The sequence below is a fragment of the Cyanistes caeruleus genome, chromosome 20 (assembly GCF_971803275.1).
Source record: "Cyanistes caeruleus chromosome 20, bCyaCae1.hap1.1, whole genome shotgun sequence".
In the NCBI taxonomy this organism is placed as follows: domain Eukaryota; kingdom Metazoa; phylum Chordata; class Aves; order Passeriformes; family Paridae; genus Cyanistes; species Cyanistes caeruleus.
The window spans coordinates 4,934,943-4,956,769 of record NC_141720.1 but is presented as its reverse complement, the minus strand read 5'-3'; the positions used below and the strand labels follow the sequence as shown (position 1 = coordinate 4,956,769).

General features: G+C 48.3%; 2 protein-coding genes across 25 annotated transcripts in view; one reads left to right on the top strand and one right to left on the bottom strand.

Annotated features, from left to right (window-relative positions):
* Window positions 1-21,827, bottom strand: part of LRRC8A (leucine rich repeat containing 8 VRAC subunit A) — a 39,161-nt gene that overhangs the window by 11,372 nt on the left and 5,962 nt on the right. For 4 of the 21 annotated variants that reach the window (XR_015278151.1, XR_015278153.1, XR_015278156.1 and 1 more), the window contains exons 1-2: window positions 9,549-9,693; window positions 7,940-8,065 (exon numbers count right to left, since the gene is read on the bottom strand). The gene's annotated coding sequence lies outside the window, so the exon portion shown is untranslated. Of the gene's footprint in view, window positions 1-7,939; window positions 8,066-8,205; window positions 9,697-12,619; window positions 12,733-15,187; window positions 15,247-21,827 lie in introns of those variants that run through there. The other 17 variants (XR_015278155.1, XR_015278159.1, XR_015278157.1 and 14 more) reach the window with 10 other exon arrangements.
* Window positions 9,667-21,556, top strand: KYAT1 (kynurenine aminotransferase 1). Of its 4 annotated transcripts, none has more exons than XM_023938158.2 (14): window positions 9,667-9,783; window positions 12,989-13,110; window positions 15,209-15,267; window positions 16,217-16,367; window positions 16,622-16,771; window positions 17,124-17,210; window positions 17,307-17,435; window positions 17,769-17,889; window positions 18,683-18,759; window positions 18,984-19,073; window positions 19,409-19,595; window positions 19,783-19,859; window positions 20,028-20,114; window positions 20,532-21,556. In XM_023938158.2, exons 2-14 carry the CDS (start codon window positions 13,027-13,029, stop codon window positions 20,598-20,600), a joined length of 1,368 nt encoding a protein of 455 aa, XP_023793926.1. In that variant the 5' UTR covers window positions 9,667-9,783; window positions 12,989-13,026; the 3' UTR covers window positions 20,601-21,556. The 4 variants fall into 4 exon arrangements, 3 of the variants coding, with proteins under 3 accessions (XP_023793926.1, XP_023793924.1, XP_086714190.1); XR_015278160.1 differs by lacking the exon at window positions 9,667-9,783 and adding an exon at window positions 11,339-11,551 and having other exon boundaries at window positions 19,409-19,620; XM_023938156.2 differs by lacking the exon at window positions 9,667-9,783 and adding an exon at window positions 11,339-11,551.

Sequence of the window (21,827 nt, the reverse complement as noted above, 5' to 3'; positions counted from 1 at the left end):
ACAAGCCACAGAAAGTGCCAAAGTATGACTGATTCACTGATAATGGATAAATCACAAATTTTCTCTATTTGACAGGTAACACAGAAGAACATGGAGTCACTAACTCATTCTAATGATGGTGAAAAAACAGTAATACCACAAGTTCAGGAGCAAGACAAGCACTAATCTTACCGTTATTTTGAAACTCACACAATTCAAGTATAAAGAAGCACACAAAAATTCAATCATGTTACTCTAAGCCGTAAGATTTTATTTGCACAAACAGCCCAACAAGTCCTGGGGGGCTGAAAGCTCAATATCACTGGCTGGGACAAAGCCTTCTGTGACAAGGGGAGTGTCCTACCTGCTTTGGTAGAATTCAAGTTTTTATTTAAAATTAACTTCAATCACTGAATTGCAAAGACAGCCATTCCTAACACAAACTCAAACAGCACCACATTCCCTAGAGACACTAAATACAGAACTCTATTCTTCGGTTTGCTGTTTACAACAATAAACAGTCCAATGACAGCTTTGGCTCAGTGCTGCTTGGGAAGCTTTCAAGCAACTACAGGTGGTAGATTGATAGATCAAAACCATTCCTCAAGTAATGTTTTTCCTTCTGCCCATCCAGGTCCAACACTACATTAGTCCATCACAAAAGACAGACTGAGGAATTGCCACCTTTTTTTTTTTTTTGAGTGAGTAATTTTGAGAGAAAAAGTGGCACTACCATCTAGTGAATTTGTCTAGAAATCTGATTTTTACTAGAAATTCAGTAAAACAATGAACAGCAAATCTATTAATGATCAACCAGTAAAGTCACAAACAAGGGATGAAAACAGCCATCTAGAGCACAGTCAGGGGAAAAAAATGGTCCTGTAGGACTGCAGAGCCCCTGAGAAGTGGCTGACACGCCTAAGCAGAAAGCATTGCACTAAACAGGGCATGAGAACTGTGCATCCACAGGGGAGGGAGCAGGCAAAGCTGAACTTCTGGACAGCAGCTGAGCAGCCAGAGAAGTGACAAGGTTTTCAAAGCCTCTCTCCCAGCCCTGTGACTACCTTGCTGGAAACCCTAGGCAAGGCATTTCAGCTTCCTCTTCAGAATACAACTGTCTCAGAGAGGGGAGAGCCCATGTGCGCGATACATTTTGGAAAATCTGTCTGTGTGTACTACAGAAATAACTACAGGATAAAGCAGGGTACAGAAGCTCTTTCTACACACCAGAACTACTGAAATGAATCCAGCAGTTAAACAGCTATTCATGAAAGAACCTACTCCTTCTACTCCATATCAAAGGGGAAAAATGTTTATCTCTTTCCTCTTGCCTTGATACCACTTCTCCTCAAAGATCCTTCCTGCTTCCTCCTTCATCCCTCTTGGTAGAGAAACTTGTAGTATCCGATCCTTCTTAGTAGGACTATGTAACTGGTATGATCTCTTCAGGAACTGGGGTCTCACAACATTTGCAAACATGAGTTGTAGTGCTGGGTTTATTCATTTTGCTCAATCCAGAAAATGCCTAAATCCTTTCTTGTAAGAAATGAACCTTCTACTCACTTGGATTTGTAGCTCAGGACACATAGGAAGGAAACCAAAAAGAGATTAGCACAGCTGGCTCCCTAATTTTGCTTACCAGTTAAGTGAGGTAGGAAATCCCCCTTTACACTGTGCACTTACAAGACAGCTAAAAAAGAAATCATGAGCATCTCTTGAGAACCTATTACAGTTCAGTGTCAGCAATTAGTAGGGTGGAGCAGGAAATCTCCTGCCTCCCAGGAACAATGACAGGGGCACAAGAGGAAGAAAAGAACATTGACAGCAAATTCCCACTTCTGGCAGCAGTGGAGACCCCATTCAAGTCCAAAAGAGGAACAATAAAACTAGGGTCCACCTTTGCAGGAGCTGGAATTTGCTATGTCTTATCTAACCTTATTCCAAGCATCTGCAGTAAAATAGAAAAGTAGCCAGCAAAAACTTGAAAAAGTATATCGGGAAAGTCACATCCCTCCTCACCCAGATTCCCTGTGCACACAATCCAATTCTAATTCCTGATGGTCCTACACGATCTTGTCATCAAATGTCATCTGTATTTTGCGAACTCCATCTTGTAATCATTTTAGAGCACAACACTTGTTGCAACAATTCTCCATGCTGGATTAGAGCAGTTTTGCTGCTGGGGTGGATAACAACAGCAGACTACAAGTCAGATTCTCAGGGGTCACCTCTGTCACTCGATTCTCCCATGCACAGAAGGATTCTTCCCACAAGGACTGGGATTTCCACCACTCTGTAGGAAGAAAATATGCACGTAGCTGGAACACCAACTCTCCCAACACGGGCAGTAGAACAAAGGGATTTCCGTGGAGGGTAACATTCTGGCATAGGACTGAGAGCAATCCTTACATGAAGAAAGCTGGCCAGAGATAGTTATCTCCCTTCTGACCAAAAGCAGACCAATATCCCCAGGACCAGCACACAGGAGATTTCAAGCTTCTGCTCTTTTTAAGAGTTGAATTCCAGGACGCTTTGTCAGCAGCAAAATATTCACTGTGAAGAAGCTTTGTTTGCTAAGTCACTTCTATGACACAGCCTCACCAAGGGCTAAGCACAGAACACCTGAACTGAGTTTATGGACAGGAACTGCTATGGAAAAGGAAGTTCAGTGTCAGAGCAGTGTTGGTGAAAAAGGATCCAAGCTTCTTAGCTTATACTTCAAATTGCAGAACCTTCCAGCTGGAGCTCAGGAACAGGCAATGTATTTGCAGGATAATTACCTCTGCCACGGGGAAGTCATCAATACTGAGATTTTGAAAGAGTGTTTAAGGACAAGTTGACTTCACTAAACTTGCATAAGCTGATACACCAAAACTTCTGTCTAAACTCCTGTCAACTTGTCAGACACATAAGAAAGTAAGTTTTCCAAGGGTACATTAAATAGACAGGCTTTGGAAAGGGGTCAAAGGGGAGGAATCTTGCAATTGGCTGTCCCAAAGATGTTTCAAGCTTTGCACTCTACAGACCTTTCCTTGCTACCACACAGTCCCTGAGCAGTCCCTCATCCCCTGCCCCCTCAGAAATTACTTTACATTGGAGGGTTTCAGCTACACCAAGCAACACTACTTTGAGCTTTTCTATATCTAATATAGAACCAACTCAGGACAGTTTAGAGTGGCAACATCTGAGACTGTTCAGCAAAAGATCTGTATGCTGAACCCTCACTGTCATACAACAGGATCAATCCAGCCTAGATAAATATGCTCCAGAAATATTTACACATTCCATGCTTGGATACTACATACCTCTTCAGGGCCTGCAAATTCAGGATGTAGATTTGCATCCCACCAAGGACCATTCCTCCCTCAGCCTGTTGGGCACAAGCCTACAGCCTTCCCACTAATGCTGAACAGGCTGACCCAAGTGAAGGAACAGCAGTTCCAGACTCATATAACCAGCCTGCCAAACCCACCCAGCCTTCAGCCAACCATAAGCATTCACCAAGTACTAATCCTATGTTTTACCAAACACACCTGGAGGAGAAAGATAATCACTCATGTTGGAATAACAGGGACATTCTGAACAAACCACACCTACACAGTAAAACCAGTCAGAAACAAGATTAAATGAATCTAACTGACAAATATCATAAAAGCAGCATGTAACTTCTTCAAGGCTGACAGACCTAAGAGCATGAACACTTCCCACAAACCACAGTTATTAACAGAGTAACTAGTCTGTAGTTTAGACAGTTCCTCTATCCAAAACCATTTAATTTCAAAAACTGAAGATTGACCTATTGTCAACAGACACCTAGCTCAACAGTGCTTCAAATTCCTGCCTGCAGCTGCTGGCCAGCACATCCAGCTCAGGACAGAGTGAACAGAAACAACATCACTGCTCTGTTTCACTGGCCAGTTTGTCAGCTTGACTCATCATTGCTGAATACTTTATCCAGTCTCCTCTTTTCTGTTGGCCATTCTGTTTCTTACAAAGCTAGTGGCCAAAAAGCACTTACATGCACAACCTCAGGACACACACAAGAATGCACAAACCTCCTTGATTTGAAGAAAATTCTCACCTTTAGTCGCATGTAGCTTTCAAGTGAATCAGTATCACAAAACAGTCCGGGGTAAGTAGACATGGATGAATTTTATGTTGAATCTTGCAACCCTTTAGTTTCATCTACACTTTTAACTACCAGTGGATTTCATTTTAAGATTGTGGACTGTAAAGCACAAGTAAAGTGACTGAATTCTGCTGACAGAATTTCTTACCTCTCAGAAGCCCAGTGAAAGAGGGAGTTGTTCAGGTGCTGACAGCATCAGAGGTGGATAAAGGAAATAAAAGCCTTGATGCTTTCAATACTACTGCCCTGATTATTAACGAGCTACAACACGTTACAGTAAGTTTTCAACAGAGCAGAGCTTCACTCCTCAGCAAGCTGCCACCTGAAATCCTAAAGAAAGGCATGACACAGAGCTCTTTGTTCAAAAATCAGGAAATGCAAGAGCTTACTGGGCAGAAATGGGACTGGGAATTTATGTTTCTCCTCCCCCATGTTTATTAGGTCCAGAATTAAGAGGGGAAAAAAACGGAGGCTGAAAACAGAGCTGCTTTCAGGCACCCCTCAGAAAACCTTCCAAGCTCAAGGACAGCCATGTGATCAACTGGAAAAGCCCAAGACGTGAGATGGGAGAATTCAAGCTGTTTTGTCCTTTGCTGCTTAGAATAAAACAGCAGTGAAGACAGATGCCAAAACCCTAAATAACCATTATCCCTGTATCAGGCCCCATCCACTTTACAAAGATAAACCCCTCCTGTGGGACAAAACATCTTCTGACGCAGAGAAGTGAAGATGATCACTAGATGATCTTTAAGGTCCATTCTAACCCAAACCACTCTATGATTCCATGTCAAGTTAAAAGGATCATTTAATCATTTAGACAAGGAGTGTGGTGGAACAGCAGCTGCCAGAACTTACACTCCTTTCTCAGTAAACAGGCAGTGAACCCAACACTGAGAGCAGGGTAAGGTGGTTTTCACAACGTTCAGCCCCACCCAAGCCACAAGACAAAGCAAGATGAAGTGGCTCCACTGCATCACATTGTCTTTACTGAAGTTCATTAAAAAGAATAATCCACCTACAATGGGGGTAGTATTTTATCATCTTTACAGCTACCCATTTGTTGACTCTTTCTGTCAGATCCAAGACTGTCAGACTTTAGTGCAACAGCTCCTGTTTACCATCACACAACCACACATGTCCTGACAAGTACAGGGAAGAACAGCTGCACCACCAGAACAATCCATGCTAGACTTGGCTTGGCCTGACACATTTTCTGCCTCCTGACAGTGTTTTGCCCCATCTGAGCATAGTCTGCAGTTACCAGTATCACTGACACTTGAGGCAAGGACTGTGTGCTGGTGTTGTAAATTTAAGTGCCATCAGATGACTTGCATCATTAATGTAAACCAGACTAAAATGCCTGTGTCAGCTTATAAATTATGAATGTACATGGCCACAGGCTTCCTATCCAAAATTAATTTTCTCTTTGCCACAAGAAAAATACTTCAAGGACAGAGCATTGAAGCCATCTTGGAAAAGTATGACGGACTTCTTCCAACAGGACACAATGAAGCAGTCCCTTGTGCTGCCTAATACAAGTGAATGAATTAATTCTGTTAGTAACTACTCAAGAATGCCAGAACAGCTCCAAGCACCTCACCAGATGCAGGAGAGGGCTCTTCAGCACTTAACTCCAGCACCAAGAGCTGGAGCAACCAGCTATTCTCAATTCTCAGTGAGAAGGGTAGACAGAGCAGAACTTTGGCATAACCAACAACAGATAAGAAATCAACACTAAATTCAAAGTGAGCAGGAGTGAGGATAACTTAATTCATTGTTGACAGACTGCCACAACATGCACGAATCCATGGGCGTTACCACAGCTATATTCAAGCTCCAAGAGATGAGCCAGTCAGGATGAAAGACAACACAGACAAGAGCAACACAAAACAATTAAGATATCAACTATCAGCACACTAATATTTTGCCTCGGTCTGAGCAAAGAGAAACAAATATCTTTTTATATATTCCCTATAGGGCTTGCCCTCAGAACCACCAGCCCCAAAACTGTGACTTCCAGCTCAGAACATTTTCTGACTGTATTAATTAATAAGGGACAGACCACCTCACCCTGAATCATCAAGGCCTGATAAAACCACAGCTCTAAAGGAGAGCCTGTTAACTGGTCCAGCACACATCTTTATTGTGCACAGAAGTAGGCTGAAGCTCCAGGAGCAGCAGTCACCAGAGGAGCTTTGTGTATTGCCAAGGTAATTTTATAGCAGAAGTTAACAATGTTTGGTACGCAAGGTGAGGGCAGCACTGTTACTTCAACAAGGGGGTCAGGACTGAATAGCTTTTAGTTTCAAAAACAGTTTCACAGCAACAGGAAGGGCAGATATAACCCAGCTATAGGAACTGGATTTCTAGTTGCAATACAAGATACATGTACCACTTCATCTGTTTAAGAAAAAAAGCTGCTTGGAAGCATTCAAGATACACTCTCCAAAACATGTGGACTGCTGAATGCCTGTTCGTTATCAGTGCGCCTATCCTAAACTGAAGCTGGGTTTGAAAACACTTATAAAAATGCACAAGGGGAGACTCACTACACTGTAGCTTAAGACTGAATTTTAACCATTACCAAAACAATAGTTGTGCACACTCCTCCTCACTTTAATGAGCTCCGCACGAAAATCCTAATAAACCCTTTGCCAGCATCACTCACCAGATAGTGCCCCTCTATTTTATGAGATACTAGTTAAGCTTAAACACAAAAAGGCTTCCTTCTAAAGTACTCTAATGAACAAAAACCTTCTTTAGTATGTGAAAAAAACACAAAGGCTTCTAAAATGCCTGCTCTAATCACACAGTAACAATTTGATACATGACCTCCAATGCTTATTTAATTTTTTTTTAATACCATCAGGGACCCCCAAACCACAGACCATCTCTCTGACTGCCTGCAGCAGTTACTAGAATGTAACCAGCTTCAGGCACTCACATCTCAAGCATGGCAATATTAGCTTTTAACATATGGCTTCTGGCATGCTTTAAGGAAATATTTATGCATGTTGTCTTTGACCTACAAGAATTAAAGGAGTTTTCAAACACCATGACAAGGGGAAATAAAAAACAAAAAAAAAAACCAGGTAAAGTAAATGAACTGCCAGAATACCATACAAGCCTTAGGGGTTTCTTCTATTCTGGAATCAACATGCTGCACATCCCTGCTCCAAACACAGCCAAGCTGGACAGAATTTCCCATCTGGAAGATGGGCACAGAATTCTAAAATCCCTTGAATCACTGTGCCAGTGCACAACCAAGGAAGCTGGAAGATTCCTACAACTAGTTTGTTTTCTGACATTGCCTAACTGACACCCACACACATGGCTGTGAGTGCTGGGAAAAACTGTCTGGAAATGCCTATAGAGGAGGACAAACATCACCCCATGGGAAATGGAAGTGCACTCACCAAACCTAACAGCTCTTCCTATTTCTCAGCTGCATTCCCTTCAGGCAGCAGTCACCGAAACATTTACTGGGCAGCCTCTGTATTTACTGTTACATGCAGTGAGAAGTCAGGGTTTACATGGCTAAGAGTTAGTTTTATAGGTGACTATATACAGTTATATTCTACTTTGGACAAGGCTCAGTTCCTTTGTCCTCTCCAAGCTGGCTAAGGGCTCCCAGAATTTAATTAACACCACCACAATTAAATACCACCACTCTCCCCACCAGTGGGGACCAAGAGGTCTGACCAACCACCTTTCCTCCATATCAGTTATCTCATGCACTGTGCTTTCCATCTATGTTTAAGCAGGACCCTGTGGTTTTTTTGGTTTTTTTTTCTTTGGCTTGACCACTCGGAGCTGGCCCAGAGCCCTCACCTTGCAGCAGGGTTCTGCTATCTGCACGTCAGTTCTCTGTACTGGAAGTGGCTGATATTCCTACGTGCTGGATCCCGATCGAGTGCTGAAGCGCTGCACTCCCCACAAGCCATGGGAACAGTTTCCCTGAAATGAAAAACCGATTATCAGCAAAAAAAGAGGGGATTGAGTTCACAGAGGGACATGTAAAAGTCCAGCAAACAGTATCTAAGAAGCAACAAACAATTCAGAGGGTCACTGGGAGCCAGAAAGAGACATGCTGATACCTAGAAACACAGCAAGAACACTAGGAGCCAAGCAGAACTCTTCGCAGGAAGGAATTTCCAGGATCTGTTATTCTAACAGAAGTTACCAAAAAGCAGGCGTTGCAGACCCAGCCAAAAGAGATGCTGAATACCAATATTACAACTAAGCCTATGCAAGTAGAGACAGAACAACAAACCACTGTCAGATAAGGAAAGGGATGACTTTACTGCCTATTTTCTGAAAAGCCTGATTCATTTTGAATGTTACTATCAGGAGTATCACAAAGCATAGATCACACTCCTAACTACTCCAGATTCAAGCAACTGCCCCCTTCCCTCACAACACGGGTCTTCTTGAAGTGGAAGCAATTTAGCATCATCAACAAAAATTACAACAGGGCTCGGTTGTTGTTGTTTTTTTTTTCCTTGCTTCCTGCATGTCAGCACGGGGCATGGGAAAACAGGCAAGGGAGCAGATCCTTAGAGGGAGCTCCCAAGCATCCAGCCTCCCAGCCATGTAGGAGAGGACTGCAGAACATCGGAGAGCACTCTCAACAACAGGAAAAAATTAAAAAGAAGCAACATCAGTGTGAGAAAGTCCAACCCCATAACGCTGAAGAAGTCCGAGGGTTCATTCCTCTCGATCCCAAACTTACTATTCGGGATGACAGATTTTGAAGCAACACCCTGGAAACCAAAGCTATTGCATTTTAGCCGTACCACAGTGCCGCAAAGGCAGCAGCACTAGAAGGAGAGGACTCTCTGACCTTCTCCCCGCTCCAGGCAATGGGCACCAGCCTTCAACCCAGCACACCTCGGCAGCAGCCCCCACCACTACACCACGGCTTTCCGGACACAGAAAGAAACGTCCTCTGGGAGATATAAATAAATCCCACCGCGCTTCCGTCCACAGGTAACAAACAGCGGAGTCCTCCCCTCGCTGGGGGAACACTGCGCACACCCCGGCCCTGCCTTGCCCCACAGACGGGGCGCGGACCCCCATGCCCCGGGCGGTGTGAGACCAGGGACGGCGGGACACGGAGGAACCGCGTCGCTGCCGAATTACTCAGCAAATCCTTCCTGCTCGCCGCTTCCGAGCCCCCCTCAGCCAAGCCCCCCCGACCCGGCGTCCCACCCCATCCCCTCCGGGACACCACCCCACAGGGGGACACGTCCCCACAGCCCGCCCGTGGCGTGAGGGGAGTGCTGCACACCCACCTGCCCGCCGCGGACGTGAGGGGAACCCACCACACCCACCTGCCTACGGCGCCCACCCTCCCTCACGCCGCTCCGGCGCCTTTTGTCCGCCCTGCCCGCAGCAGCCCCACCCCGGATCTGACCTCACCCGGCCGGCACTGCCTCACCATCGCCCGTCACCGCCATCTTGGGGATGGGCACGGCGACACGGGTCCAGCGCCATCTTTGTGCAGGGCGCGCTCCGTGGGGGGCTGGTGGGAGGGGGGGAGTGAGGGCGGCGGCGCCATCTTGGTACCGGGCAGCGCTCAAAATGGCGCCAGCCTTAAAGAAGCCTCCTCAGCTCCAGCCTGAGAGCAGCTGACTGCTGTGAATTTTGTGGTGCTTGAGAAAAGTGATTCACTGGTAGTTATTTTTAACTTTTCTGACGCAATGGAGGACACTGTGCAGCATAATTTCTTTTTAAATTCATAAAGGATGGTTCAAAGGCATTTGTTGTCATTTTATTAGTGTTCATCAGGCAGTTCTGAGTGGTTAAGTGCAGCCAATTTTAACTTGTATACACCAGTGATGTGTGTAACAATAAGTGTATCTGTGACTTTCTAGGAATGTTATGAGTCTTGGCAACTTCCTGTAGCCACAGGCACAGGAGCTATACCAGAGGAGTTGGGATCCCAGTGCCAGGACATAGCGCTGTAGACTCTTTATCAGCTCAGTGCAATAGCTGTTTGTTTCTCTTTTTTTAACTCAATGCTAATTAAGAATTGTTCATGTCCAGATACATTTGTTAAATTAAAATTACCTGAAGAAAAAGAGAGTCTTAACTTTCCTTGAGTTTTACAGTAAGAATTACAAGGTCAGATGTGTCCTTTACATCATCTGACTTCATCCAGAAATTTCTGCTGAATTTCAAGAGGGCATTAAGGTAAAGTTTCATGATACTGTTGGACCAATATAATGTCTAAATCCTGACAGAGAAGGTGGAGGCTTGTGTCCATCCCTTTTTCTCCCTGCTCCTCCCTGCCCACCTCTCTTTTTCCTTGCAGGACCTTTTGCCCTCACATCCACCCTGAGCCAGTTCAGCTCATGGACCTGATAAAAAATTAGCCCAAACTGGCTTTTTGCTAATATATTTAATCAAACAAGCTCAGTTCAGGGGCAAACAACAATCAGGGAAGGCAAAAGGCTGGTGGAGGACAGAGCAGAGAAAGCACAGCGGAAAATGCCGCTGAGCCATTTGATGGCTCCGGATGTGATGTGAACATTCTTACAGAACCAAGTTTTCCTTCCATCTGTTTGTTTCAGTGTTTGACTTAAACAGAAATTTAGAAAACAGTTTTCCTCTCCCTGCAGACATTCTCTCCTGCTTAATCACCTCAGGGATGCCTGTGGGATGTCGGGTTGGGATTGGTAACCTTTGGCACAGCGGATGCAGCTGCTCCCTCTCCCCATGGCTCACTTTTTCCTGCTGTGAAAGGGAGACACAAATTATTCAGGAGACTTACACGACCTGACTCATCGGTGCAGGTCAAGCCTTGTCACAAAAGTAAGAGGGGAGAAAGGGCAGTTTTCTCTCAACACCTCACGGCAGCAAACTCTCAAACACCGATGGAGAGCTCAGCTCCCGCATCCCCGCACTGAAAGCGATGCTATCCCTGCCCGGCCACCCACAGCCCAGGGGTCGGGCAATGCTGCAGGATCTGCTCTAGGTTGTGTCGTGGCAGGAAGACCTTACGCTTATCCCTTCCCTTCTCTAATAATATTAAGACCGCAGGATGAAATTTTGGAGAGGATTTTGACTTAAAAATTCATTTTTCAAAACGACAGAAGGCTTCATTCAAAGGGAAATTCCCTGCCATTGCCATGCTAAAGTATTTACAGCCAAACCACAAAAAATATGCCGCTATGGTTAGGCCAGCATGAGCTTCCACCTGAACTACAAGCTGGGTTATTTCCCCAGGCAGCCAAACCCGTGTGAGCCCACGGAGCCTGCTCCCGGTACGCTGTTCAGGCTGCAGCTGCAGCGCTGCCTTCCTGCGGCCCCGCGGCTCCTCCCAGGAAGTGCCGGCCGCAGCCCAAGCCTTTCGGGCGGAGGAGAAGGCGGCATGTGTGCCAGGGCAGCCCGGGCGGCTGTGCCCGGCTTTGCAGCCTAAAGCAGCGCGACCAGCTCGATGTAAGTCGGTTTTGTCCCCGCTGTCGCTCTGGCAGCTGCTTTGTCCCCAGCGTCAGCTCCTGCTGCTCTCGCCCTACGCCCGCCCTGGTCCTGCGCTCCTCCTGAGGCACATCCAGGGACAGCCGTGTCCCCAAAGCCTCCCGGGTGCACCCCCGAGCTGCCCGGGGGCGGCTTGAGGAGCACCGGGATGGAGGAGACGGCTGCGAGCCGCGGGCTGGAGGTGGTGAGTGACCGGTCCCCGAGGTGACCTTCTGGCTGTCACCTCCAAAATCCGCTGCTCAGTCCAGTGCACCCTTCCAGAGTGCGCGGTGTCCCGGTCGGCTGCCCCCCGCTGCTGCCCCCAGCCCTCTGCACAGCTCTTACACAGCTCTTTGCTGCAATCTGATAAAGCCTTTTTTACTGCCACGCTTTGGTTCTGTCCCCTGCAAGGAAGGTCCCCTTATTCCAGGACTCCAAGGTGGAGATTTCATAGTCATGAGAAATATGATGATCCCATTTTTCCATAAATTGTGCTATTTTTTCCCACTTAGAAAATAGATGTGAAACCCACTGGTCTTGGCTGGCAGCTGCTTTGCACTTTTTTTAGAAAAAATGCAGATACTGGGGACTTGAATCCTGCATGTAGGGATGGAAAGTGCCCTTAGGAGTACTGAGCGCTACCTGTGGGCTGGTCAGCTTCAAACCTCTTTTAATTAATATTTTGGCAGATTATTCATGCGTGGTCATAATCAAGGTGCATGCATCCTCCAGCCTCATTGCTTTTATCTCAAGTACTTAATAAAACATTCATTTATTTTAGTTTAAAAAATGCATGTTTAAGTAATGCTCTAGAATAGTTGAAGGAACCTGAGGTGAAGGATCAGGCTGCATTTTAGACACAGAAATTAATTTGTTTGGGGCCTTGAAGGAAAGATAATCTCCAAAATAATTTTAGCAATAGAAGGTGACATCCTGTTAATTGGAATAAAACTTGTGACTAAACCAGAGCTGCAACAGCTGAGAGGCCAGAGATTCTCTGTATGGGCCAGGAAAGTGCTGTTAGTGAGGAAGGGCAGAGGTAAGAGTTACCTGGGCCCAGTGACACTGGATGGGGAGCTGATGCTGAGTACCAGATTCCCAGAGGATGTCCTCTCGCTGGTGTCCATACCACTCCCATCAGTGCAGAGGGAAGTGGAGGAAGCCTGGATTGGGAGAGAGAAGGCAGAAGTTATGGTTGCCCTTGTGATCCTGATTCTGTGTGTCATGGGCACAAAGTACAGCCCCAGCACTGTTGGACATTGCAGTGACGACACACAAAGCAGCTCGTTTTGCCTTTTCCTCTCTGTGGCAGAACAACCTCCGCTTTGGGTCTGGGCCTGCCCCATCCCAGGTACCTGTTTGCTTTAACCCTGTGATGAAATTGTCTCAGCCCTCTCCTTTGTCTCTGGGGAATTGCAGGTCTGTGCCTGTAGGAGTGAGGCAGCAGGAGCCGTGGCATGCTCAGGAGAGTGGGACTGTCCCTGCGTCACTTCTTGCTGGAGAGGAACAGCAGTGCTGGACATAGCTCCTGCTCCAGAGAGGTATGGAATGCCCAGTGGGACTGTTCCTGGCTGGCAGCCTGCACAGGGCTGCTCACCTTGGCAGTAAGGGCAGACCAACCATGTCAGGAAAAGCCACTTTGGTGCAACTTCCTCTGTGCCTGCTTATTTCCAGGGAGTGTGTTTAAAGGATCCTCATAAGTAAGGGGATATCCTTCATAGAGGTGAAGGCTCCTTTTCTGTGAGGTTGCTTCATCTGATGGTCTCCACTAGAGCCTCTTGGCTTGCAAAGTACTTGGAAAATATCAGCATTCCACTCAGAGATCCCAACATGTAGAGCAAGGGAGTCACACACAGCAGAGTCAGTGGTGAAAGACCAAGTCTTCTGCACTGGTACTCAACTCTCCTGTGTGGCTGCCAGGCAAACTCCACCTTCTGTCTGGGGACCAGAACAGGCTGAAACAGATTTGAGGGCTGCATGGTCCTGAGCCTGTGTTGCTCTCTGGCAGCATCACACACAGGCTGAGGATAGGATGGGATGGAGAGGACATCAGGGGGAAAAAAAAAAAAAGTATTTGTTATATCTGGTCCTGAAGCAGACAAAGCCTTTCATCAGAACTGGGAATTTCAAGGCTTAAGGCGCCTTCTTCCCCCTGATCCCCATCACACTTGGTCATCTGTTAAATTCTCTGACCTGCAGCAGCCCCACCTTGCAAGAACTGCACTGGAGTTGTTAATATTTTACCTCCAGATATCTTTTACTTCCCAAGCCATAAATCCTTTTGCTCCCACCCAAATCAGCTCAGGTACCAGGTCTTGTGACTGTAACAGCCATGAGCTTGTGCAGAAAGAAAGAGGAGGAGAGGGGAGAGAAGAGAGGAGAGAGGCTGCCCTGAAGCCAGTGACTTCTGCTTGTCAGTGGCTGGCTGCCTGGCACCAGGGTGGAGCAGAGTCCACCTGGTGCCCTCTGAAACACAGGGCTCCTCTGCAGGGTGTTTGCAAAGATCTCTGGTAAGGGCTGAAGCTATATATAAATCTAAGGACCTCAGCAAAAAATATCCTTGGGGAACTACCCAAATTCTGGTGCAGTGATGTGGGAACAGCAGAGCACAGACCCCTGCACGTCCCAGCTCTGCATCTCACGTCAGCTGCTTTCACATGCCTTCCTTGTTCCAGTTCAAATGTATTTTATTTACTGTGGTAACAATGGTTTTCTTGACTCATTGCTTCAGGGCTGCCCTCCTCGTGCCCCCATGCTGGCTCTTTCTGGTACACAGAGCATCATTTGTCTCCAGTTTGCAGCCCCTTCCCTGTCTGGGTACCTTTTCCCTGCTCTGCTGAGTTACTAAATTCTGTCTCTGCCTCTTTTCATCATCCTCGTTTTGAATTCCCCATAAAGCACATCTAACTTTCTCCCACTGTGCTTATTCAACTGGAAGGAGGGTTTTGCTTTCAGTGTTTCCTCCTGTCTTTCTTTCCACTCCCCTGAGCCATGATGTACATGGAAATTACAAACCAGTCACGGCATGGTACCTCAGTGTCTCTGTACATCACACTGACCTCTGTGCTCTGCTCTCACCTGTACCTAGTTACTGCTTGGGTTTGACATGGACTTTAAATAGAAAACCGCACATTTTACAGGATCTAGAGCAAGCCCCCCCACCAAGCACTTCATCAGGACAGAAGGGTATCTACTTCTGCTCCTTCATAGAGCAGCGTGGAATAAAGAAGTTTGTTCTTCTAGGAAAAAGGGGTATTTCATGGCTTGTAGAGTAAGGAGGTCCTTCCCTTGAAGATGGAGAGGTTATGGAAGGTAAAAGCCTGAGGTCTGGGGTCCTTGGCTTGAGCTTGAGCCCATGACTAATCCCAACAGGTAATGAGGTTTAAGACATTGCTGTCTCCCCAGGGAGTGTACAAAAGCTTCTCTTGTTCATTTGTTTTCCCAATTCTTGTTGAAACTTGTAAGTGAAAACAGAAACCACTGCAACAGTATTACTGCTCTAAAGTCAGTCAGGAACAGCCCATGAAGCAATACTAAAGGGCACACCTTCTGTTGGGAAAAACTTCCCTAGGGATGCCACAGCCCCTTTGTGGCCTCATTTAAAAGCTTCAAACTCACTTTCTTTCTCACTCTCTGCAGGCAAAAATGTCAAGGCCAGTGCAAGCTCGGAGGCTAGAGGGAATAGATAAAAATATCTGGTGAGTTAAAAGAATTATCTGGTTTACCCTGGTGGTAGATGTGGTTTCAGGTGTCCTAAAACCAGACTGAAACCACAGTAGCCACACAGCACAGAGCAGAAGTTTCTGCTCAACTGCTTTGCATGTGCTCAGGAAGTACATCAGAGTAAGGTTTTCCCAGAAGACTTTACTGTGGGTCAGTTCTGTACCTGCAGCTCTCACTTCATGATGTATCAGGTGTTTTGCACCACTGGGCAGGCAGAAGCATCACCCTCCCTCTGACCCATCCACCCAAATGATCCCAGTGGCACCCAAATCTGAGCCAAATATTTGCTGCACACTGGCTGCAGCCTGGCACCTGCTCCAAGCTTGCCTTGGGGTACTGCAAGCAGAGAGGCAGGTGAAGGGCTGCTGCAAATGCCACTCCCATCCTGCCAGGCACAATGTGGCATTGGGAAAGTTGCATGCTGGAAGAGGAGATTTAAATGGTGTTTCCCCAAGGCCCTGCTATGCCTGAGTTCAAGCCACAAACTGCCAGTGAGCTGGCTCTAGTTTGGTTTGAGATGAGCAGTGAGTACAGCCCACCTTGCCCTCTGCAGAAGCCTTCACAGTGAGTGAAGGTGGAAGTGAGCTGCTAAATTTTGCAGAGCTGGTGTGAGCTTGAAAACCTCCAAGTCCCCTCCTACTCGGTCCAGTGTGATCAGAAACACCACAGGCTTTCAGCTGTGTCCACACATTTGACCACAGGAGCTGTTTCCTGAGAGAAATCCAGTGCAAGAGTTCATCATCCTTGGTTTAATTGCAACAGGTCTGAAATGACCTGTGCTTGGTCCTGCCTGCCTGTGAGCAGCAGGGTGGCTCTGCAGGAGGGACTCCAACCCCACCCCTTCCAAAGGGATGCTGCGAGCAGACCCGGTGCCAGCACACTGCTCAGACCCTCTGAAACTGCTTTTGTTTCCCTTCTCTCCAGGGTGGAGTTTGTAAAACTGGCTGCTACCTACTCCAAGGTGAACCTGGGCCAGGGCTTCCCCGACTTCCCTCCACCAGACTTCCTGACAGAGGCGTTCACGAGAGCCCTCGGCGGGCAGAACCACATGCTGCACCAGTACACCCGTGCCTTCGTGCGTGGACAGATCTCCCTCCCCAGCACTACTCCCTCACTTCCCATCAGCCTTGGCTGCTTCAGAGCTCATCAGGCAGCAATAAACAGGAAAAAACATGAGGCAAAACTCTCATGCCCACTGTTCCCAGTAACTCCCTGCTTTACTGGGATGTTTGAAGCAGCTGGGCTGGAAGAAGGGCTCCCCTTCCAAAGGTTCATTCTTGGTTTAGGAGTCTTCTGCAACCCAGTTCCCACCCTCCTCTCACCCCACAGGGCCACCCACCTCTGGTGACAGTCCTAGCCCAGTTTTTCAAGAAGCTGCTTGGACGAGACTTGGATCCTATGACAAATGTGATGGTGACTGTGGGGGCATACCAGGCCCTGTTCTGCTGCTTCCAGGCTTTAGTGGATGAAGGTGATGAGGTAACCCAAGATTAGGGCTTGTTGCACTGGCAGCCTTCCCCCAGGCGACCTGCAGGCTGGTTTTCATTGCCCTTTTCCAAAGCAAAATTAGTTTTATGCCCATTCTGCAGTACTTGAGTTTCCAAAGGAAGAATTTTTTTGCTACAGGGTACCGCCTCATTTCTGGATAAAACAAAATAACCCTTTTTGTCCTGAGTGGTGGTGTCCTTCCTGACACTCCCCACAGGCAATGCAGGTTCTCCATTACAGTAATTAAGGGGTTAAAATGTCCTGTCCCTCCCATTGCACTCTGCACTCCTCAGGGAAGGTCTGAGCAGGACCAGGAGCATGCTGACATGTTCCTTTCTTCAAGGTGATAATCATTGAACCCTTCTTCGACTGCTATGAGCCGATGGTGCGAATGGCTGGTGGGACACCTGTGTTTGTCCCTCTGAGACCGGTGAGTGGCTGGAGAAGGGAAGAGTCACAGCAGTCAGCAAAGAGGTGAGTGGTAAACAAAGTGCAAAGCAAACCAGGATTCCCGTGTTCTCTCTAGAATCCTCCAAAAGATGGAAAATTGATGTCTAGTGCAGACTGGCAGCTGGACCCAGCTGAACTGGCTTCTAAATTCAGCGAACGGACAAAAGCCATCGTCCTGAACTCGCCCAACAACCCTCTGGGCAAGGTAATGCTGCTGGCCATGCTGGGCTCTGGAAGCTGCTGGGGTGCTGCAGCCACATTTGCAGTGCAGCAGTGACTCAACCTGCCTTGCACACAAGGGAAGTGGGTGTTGTGGGGGCTTCACATGCTGTGCTCAATCTCCTGGTGCTTTTTTAGCCTTGTCTTTCTTGTGCCAGCAGTGCTTTTGCCTTGTCAGACCACTGCAGCCAGCTCCTACCCACCCTGGCATGCAAGATGGTGCCAGGAGGATACACACAACCTTCAAGGACAAGCAGGGACGGGCAGGGGCTCAGAAATGCTCCTGCTGTAGCTCTGCCACACTCTGTGCCTGCTGCAGGTGTTCAGCCGTGGGGAGCTGGGGCTGATTGCAGAGCTGTGTGTGAAGCACGATGTGCTGTGCATCAGCGACGAGGTGTACGAGTGGCTGGTCTACGACGGGAAGCAGCACATCCGCATCGGTATGGGGCTGGGCTGGGCTGGGCTGGGCTGGGCTGGGCAGGGCTGGGCTGGGCTGGGCTGGGCTGGACTGGGCAGGGCTGGGCTGGGCTGGGCTGGGCTGGGCTGGGCTGGGCTGGGCTGGGCTGGGCAGGGCTGGGCTGGGCTGGGCTGGGCTGGGCTGGGCTGGGCAGGGCTGGACTGGGCAGGGCTGGGCTGGGCTGGGCTGGACTGGAAATGGGGATTGCACTGGTGGCCCCTGGAAATCTCAGGAGCTGACTGCATTCACAGCTGTACTAGGCATGAATCTCCCACTGGAGGTATTTTGCTGCACTTCGACCCCAGCCTCCAAACCAGCTCCTAAACAGAAGCTCTGACTTCAGAGCCAGTCAGAGGGGAGATCTAGAACAAAATGTCTCCAATGAAACTCCAGTTTTTTTCCCCCATGCTTTGTAAAGCCACAGTTTTCTGAGTGTCTCTAGTTTCAGGAAATCAATTTCAACATGATTTGAGCCTGTTCTTCCAGTTGGCAGTAACATGCCATCACCCTGATGCAGGGTGATGGTGCTTGGCATCTCCAAGAGTCCCTGGGGCTGGGTACATGACTGTGAAAATGCTTAATTAAAAAGAGATGCTCTTGAGAAACCTGGCTGCCTGCTTGGGATGCTTTGAGGCTCATCCAGGTGAAAGATGTGCTGTGAACACAAAAGATCACCGTGGGTTATGGTGGACAGAGAGCTCCTACGTGCCATTAATGCAGCCCAGAAAGGAGCATGCTGAGCTCTGCCATTGGGGCTTCTCTCCTTTCATTGCCAGCCAGCTTGCAAGGGATGTGGGACCGCACGGTGACTGTTGGGAGTGCTGGGAAGACCTTCAGTGTCACTGGATGGAAGGTGAATATCCCACGTGGCCCCTTGTTGTGTCCCTATCCCTGTCCCTTTGCCATGGCACAGCACTGGGGCCACACTCAGCTTTGAGCCTCAGGGTCTGAAAGTACCAGAGGTGCTTCATGAAAGTTCTGTGTTGAAAATACAATGAAACCAGCACAGGCACAGAAAGGGGAGTCTGAGCAGGTACCCAGAAACTCAGCATCTTCCTCCTCCTCTCCTGGCCACAGGTGGGCTGGGTTGTGGGACCTGACAGGCTGCTGCAGCACCTTCGTACTGTGCACCAGAACTCAGTGTACCACTGTGCCACAATTGCCCAGGTAAGGCAGCTCCCTGCACCTCGCCCTGCAATTCCCAAGCCCTCAGAGCAGGTCCTTTTGCCCACAGCTGACCTGAAAGTGATCACACAGAAGTGATTTGTGGTGCCCTGGAGAGACTCCTTCCTTTCTCCCTACAGTTGCCCCATGTCTGGGAGAAAGGGGAGAGTCCAGCCTGCCTGGGGTATATTCCTTATCTTGCATTGACAAATCTAAGGGGCAGTTCAGAATGGGTGGAGGCAGAGAGCTCCCTCATCACCTGTGAATTGCAGGAACTTCAGTTCCCAAGAAGGCCTTGACCATCTTCCCACTGGGCACTGGCTCCTCTCTCCTTCCAGGAGGCCGTGGCTCAGGGTTTCCAGAGGGAGCTCAGGCTCTATGGAAAACCAGAGAGCTACTTTGTCCAGCTGCCCAAGGAGCTGCAGCAAAAGAGAGACTGGCTGGTTCAGAGCCTGGATGGTGTGGGGATGAAACCCATCATCCCCGAGGGCACCTACTTCCTGGTGGCAGACATCTCCCAGTTCAGTGAGTCACCTGCAGTCCTGCCCAGGTGGGCTGGGTGTGGGGGGTGGTACTGGCAGGGACAGGAACCATCATCAAAGCAGGGGTGGACTGCATGTTCCCCATCCAAGCTGCAAGGATGTGGGCTTGGGGCTCAGCTGAGGCACCTGGCAGCTGCCCCAGCCTCTGTCCTGCTGTGCTTCTCCTGCAGAATCTGATGTCCCTGATGTCCCCAACTCAGATGAGCCCTACGACTACAGATTTGCGAAGTGGATGATCAAGAGCAAGGTAAATGGGTCTGGCCCTTTCTGCTGTCTTTGCCCTGGGTGGGTTTGTGCCCGCTGTGCCCTGCCAAGCTCATGGCTGGGGGCCTGGAGTTCACCCACACTGGGGCACAGCAGGCTGCAGGCCAGCCCCAGAGCAGGAACCTCAGCTCCACCTGCTTCCCCTTCCCAGGGGCTTGCTGCCATCCCGCTCTCCGCTTTCTACAGCGAGGCCCACAAGAACAACTACACCAATTTCATCCGGTTCTGCTTTGCAAAGGTGAGATATGTGACAGCACTAAGGAAAGCAAGGTTGGGACTAATAATCAGGGCTGGTTTAATGAGAGAAATGCTAAGAAGAAATGCAGGATGCCTTGGGCATTGGAGCCCCACCATGGCATCCCAGCTGGAGCAACCACTCCTGCAGACACATGAGCTGAGCTGGGGGCAGCAGATGTGCCAGGGCCATCCTAAACTTTGTCCCATCAGCATCCTACATTTCTTGGCCAAGGAAGGGACTCTCTAGGTGCCCCTTCAGCTGCCCAGTGGCTGTGCCTGTCCCACAGATGGCTGTGCTTGTCTCATACAACCTGCAATGCTCCAGAATGAGAAAAGGATTTTTGTAAAAGGAATGGCTGCAGTGAGGGGGAATAGGATTTGGCTGGGAGCCACCGACCAAACCTGTGGTATTTTTTAGGAGGAAGCTACACTGAAGGCAGCAAATGAAATACTGCAAAAATGGAAACAGGAGAAAACCAGCTCCTGAATACACTGGGAAAGAACCAGGCTGTTCTTGGTCCTCATCTGTCCAAGCTGCTCTTCTTCTTCACTTGTCTATGAACCTGGATATGTTCTTACTTCAGTGCTTTCAACAACATATTCTGTCAAATTTCAGACAAATTTTTAATTTTTTTCCAGGCCCAGGGCCTGGGGAACATTTTCAGTCACTGTGAAATTATTTCAATAAGTGAGACTTTGTGTGCCCTGACAGTATTTGACATTTCTTACATGTAAAACTTTGCTAATCAGTTCTGGGATGCATCCAGCAACACACAAGGTGAGGATGGCTCCTGGGGTCTGTCTCACCACCAGATTCTGAAAAGGTGTTTCAGGACCTGCCTTCAAAGCTGTGCTGGTTAGTGTGGCTTGTCTTGTTCCACAGCCCCACTCAGGGCAGCATTTCCACCAGCCCTCACATTCTCACAGGACTAAACAGTATCACCAGCTATCAGTAGAGTGATTCCTATGATCCTGATGATTATAAACCAAATGAAAAGACATTTCCCATCATAAACTATTTTCCCACTATTTTTTTTCTGTGCATCTCTGGGGAAGATGACCACAGAATTGGTTTCCCCTCAGGAAACAGGCTTTCACCAGTAGCCTGGCTATTGTGGAACCTTCCTAATTACTCCCAGCACATTCTCAGGGCTTGGTAGCATCATCCAGGCTGCAGAGTGGAACCTTCTGGCCTTGGACAAGTGCACACAGTGGCAGGGGAGGTTGGGTACCATGGCCTTGGCTGCTTCTACTGCAGGTGGCTACCACAACCTCCCACCCAATGAGCTAACATGAGCAATTCTGGACAGGTAATTTTTGCATCAGTGTCGATTTTAGCCTGGAGAAGAGTGTAAAACATCAACCATGCAGGAGTTATGTGCAACAGACTGTGCAGTGAGTGTTTGTAGCAGTTAAATTATTAAAGTGGAATTACTGCAATCATGGAAGAGTAAATGTCTCTGTAATGACTGCAGGACTGATGGAGCTCTCCTTGAGAGCTGCCTCATCTGTACTGGGTCCTGTGATGGTGGCTACTCGTCCCACTCAGGCTGGTGGGGAGAGCTCTGTGTCGGGCTGCAGCTGGTGATAGCAATCCCCTTGGAGGCAGAGCTGCATGGGCCAGCAGGAGGGAGGGAGGGAGGGAAGGAGGCAAACAGCCGCCTATCTACCTGCCTTTCCTGGTGTCACATCTCATCTGCTGCCCCAGCCTGGC

Coding starts and splice junctions, on each gene's coding strand:
- KYAT1 (XM_023938158.2), top strand. CDS start 13,027: ATGCTCAGGAGAGTGGGACTGTCCCTGCGTCACTTCTTGCTGGAGAGG. Junction 13,111..15,208: donor ATAGCTCCTGCTCCAGAGAG/GTATGGAATGCC, acceptor CACTCTCTGCAG/GCAAAAATGTCAAGGCCAGT. Junction 19,860..20,027: donor AGTGGATGATCAAGAGCAAG/GTAAATGGGTCT, acceptor TCCCCTTCCCAG/GGGCTTGCTGCCATCCCGCT.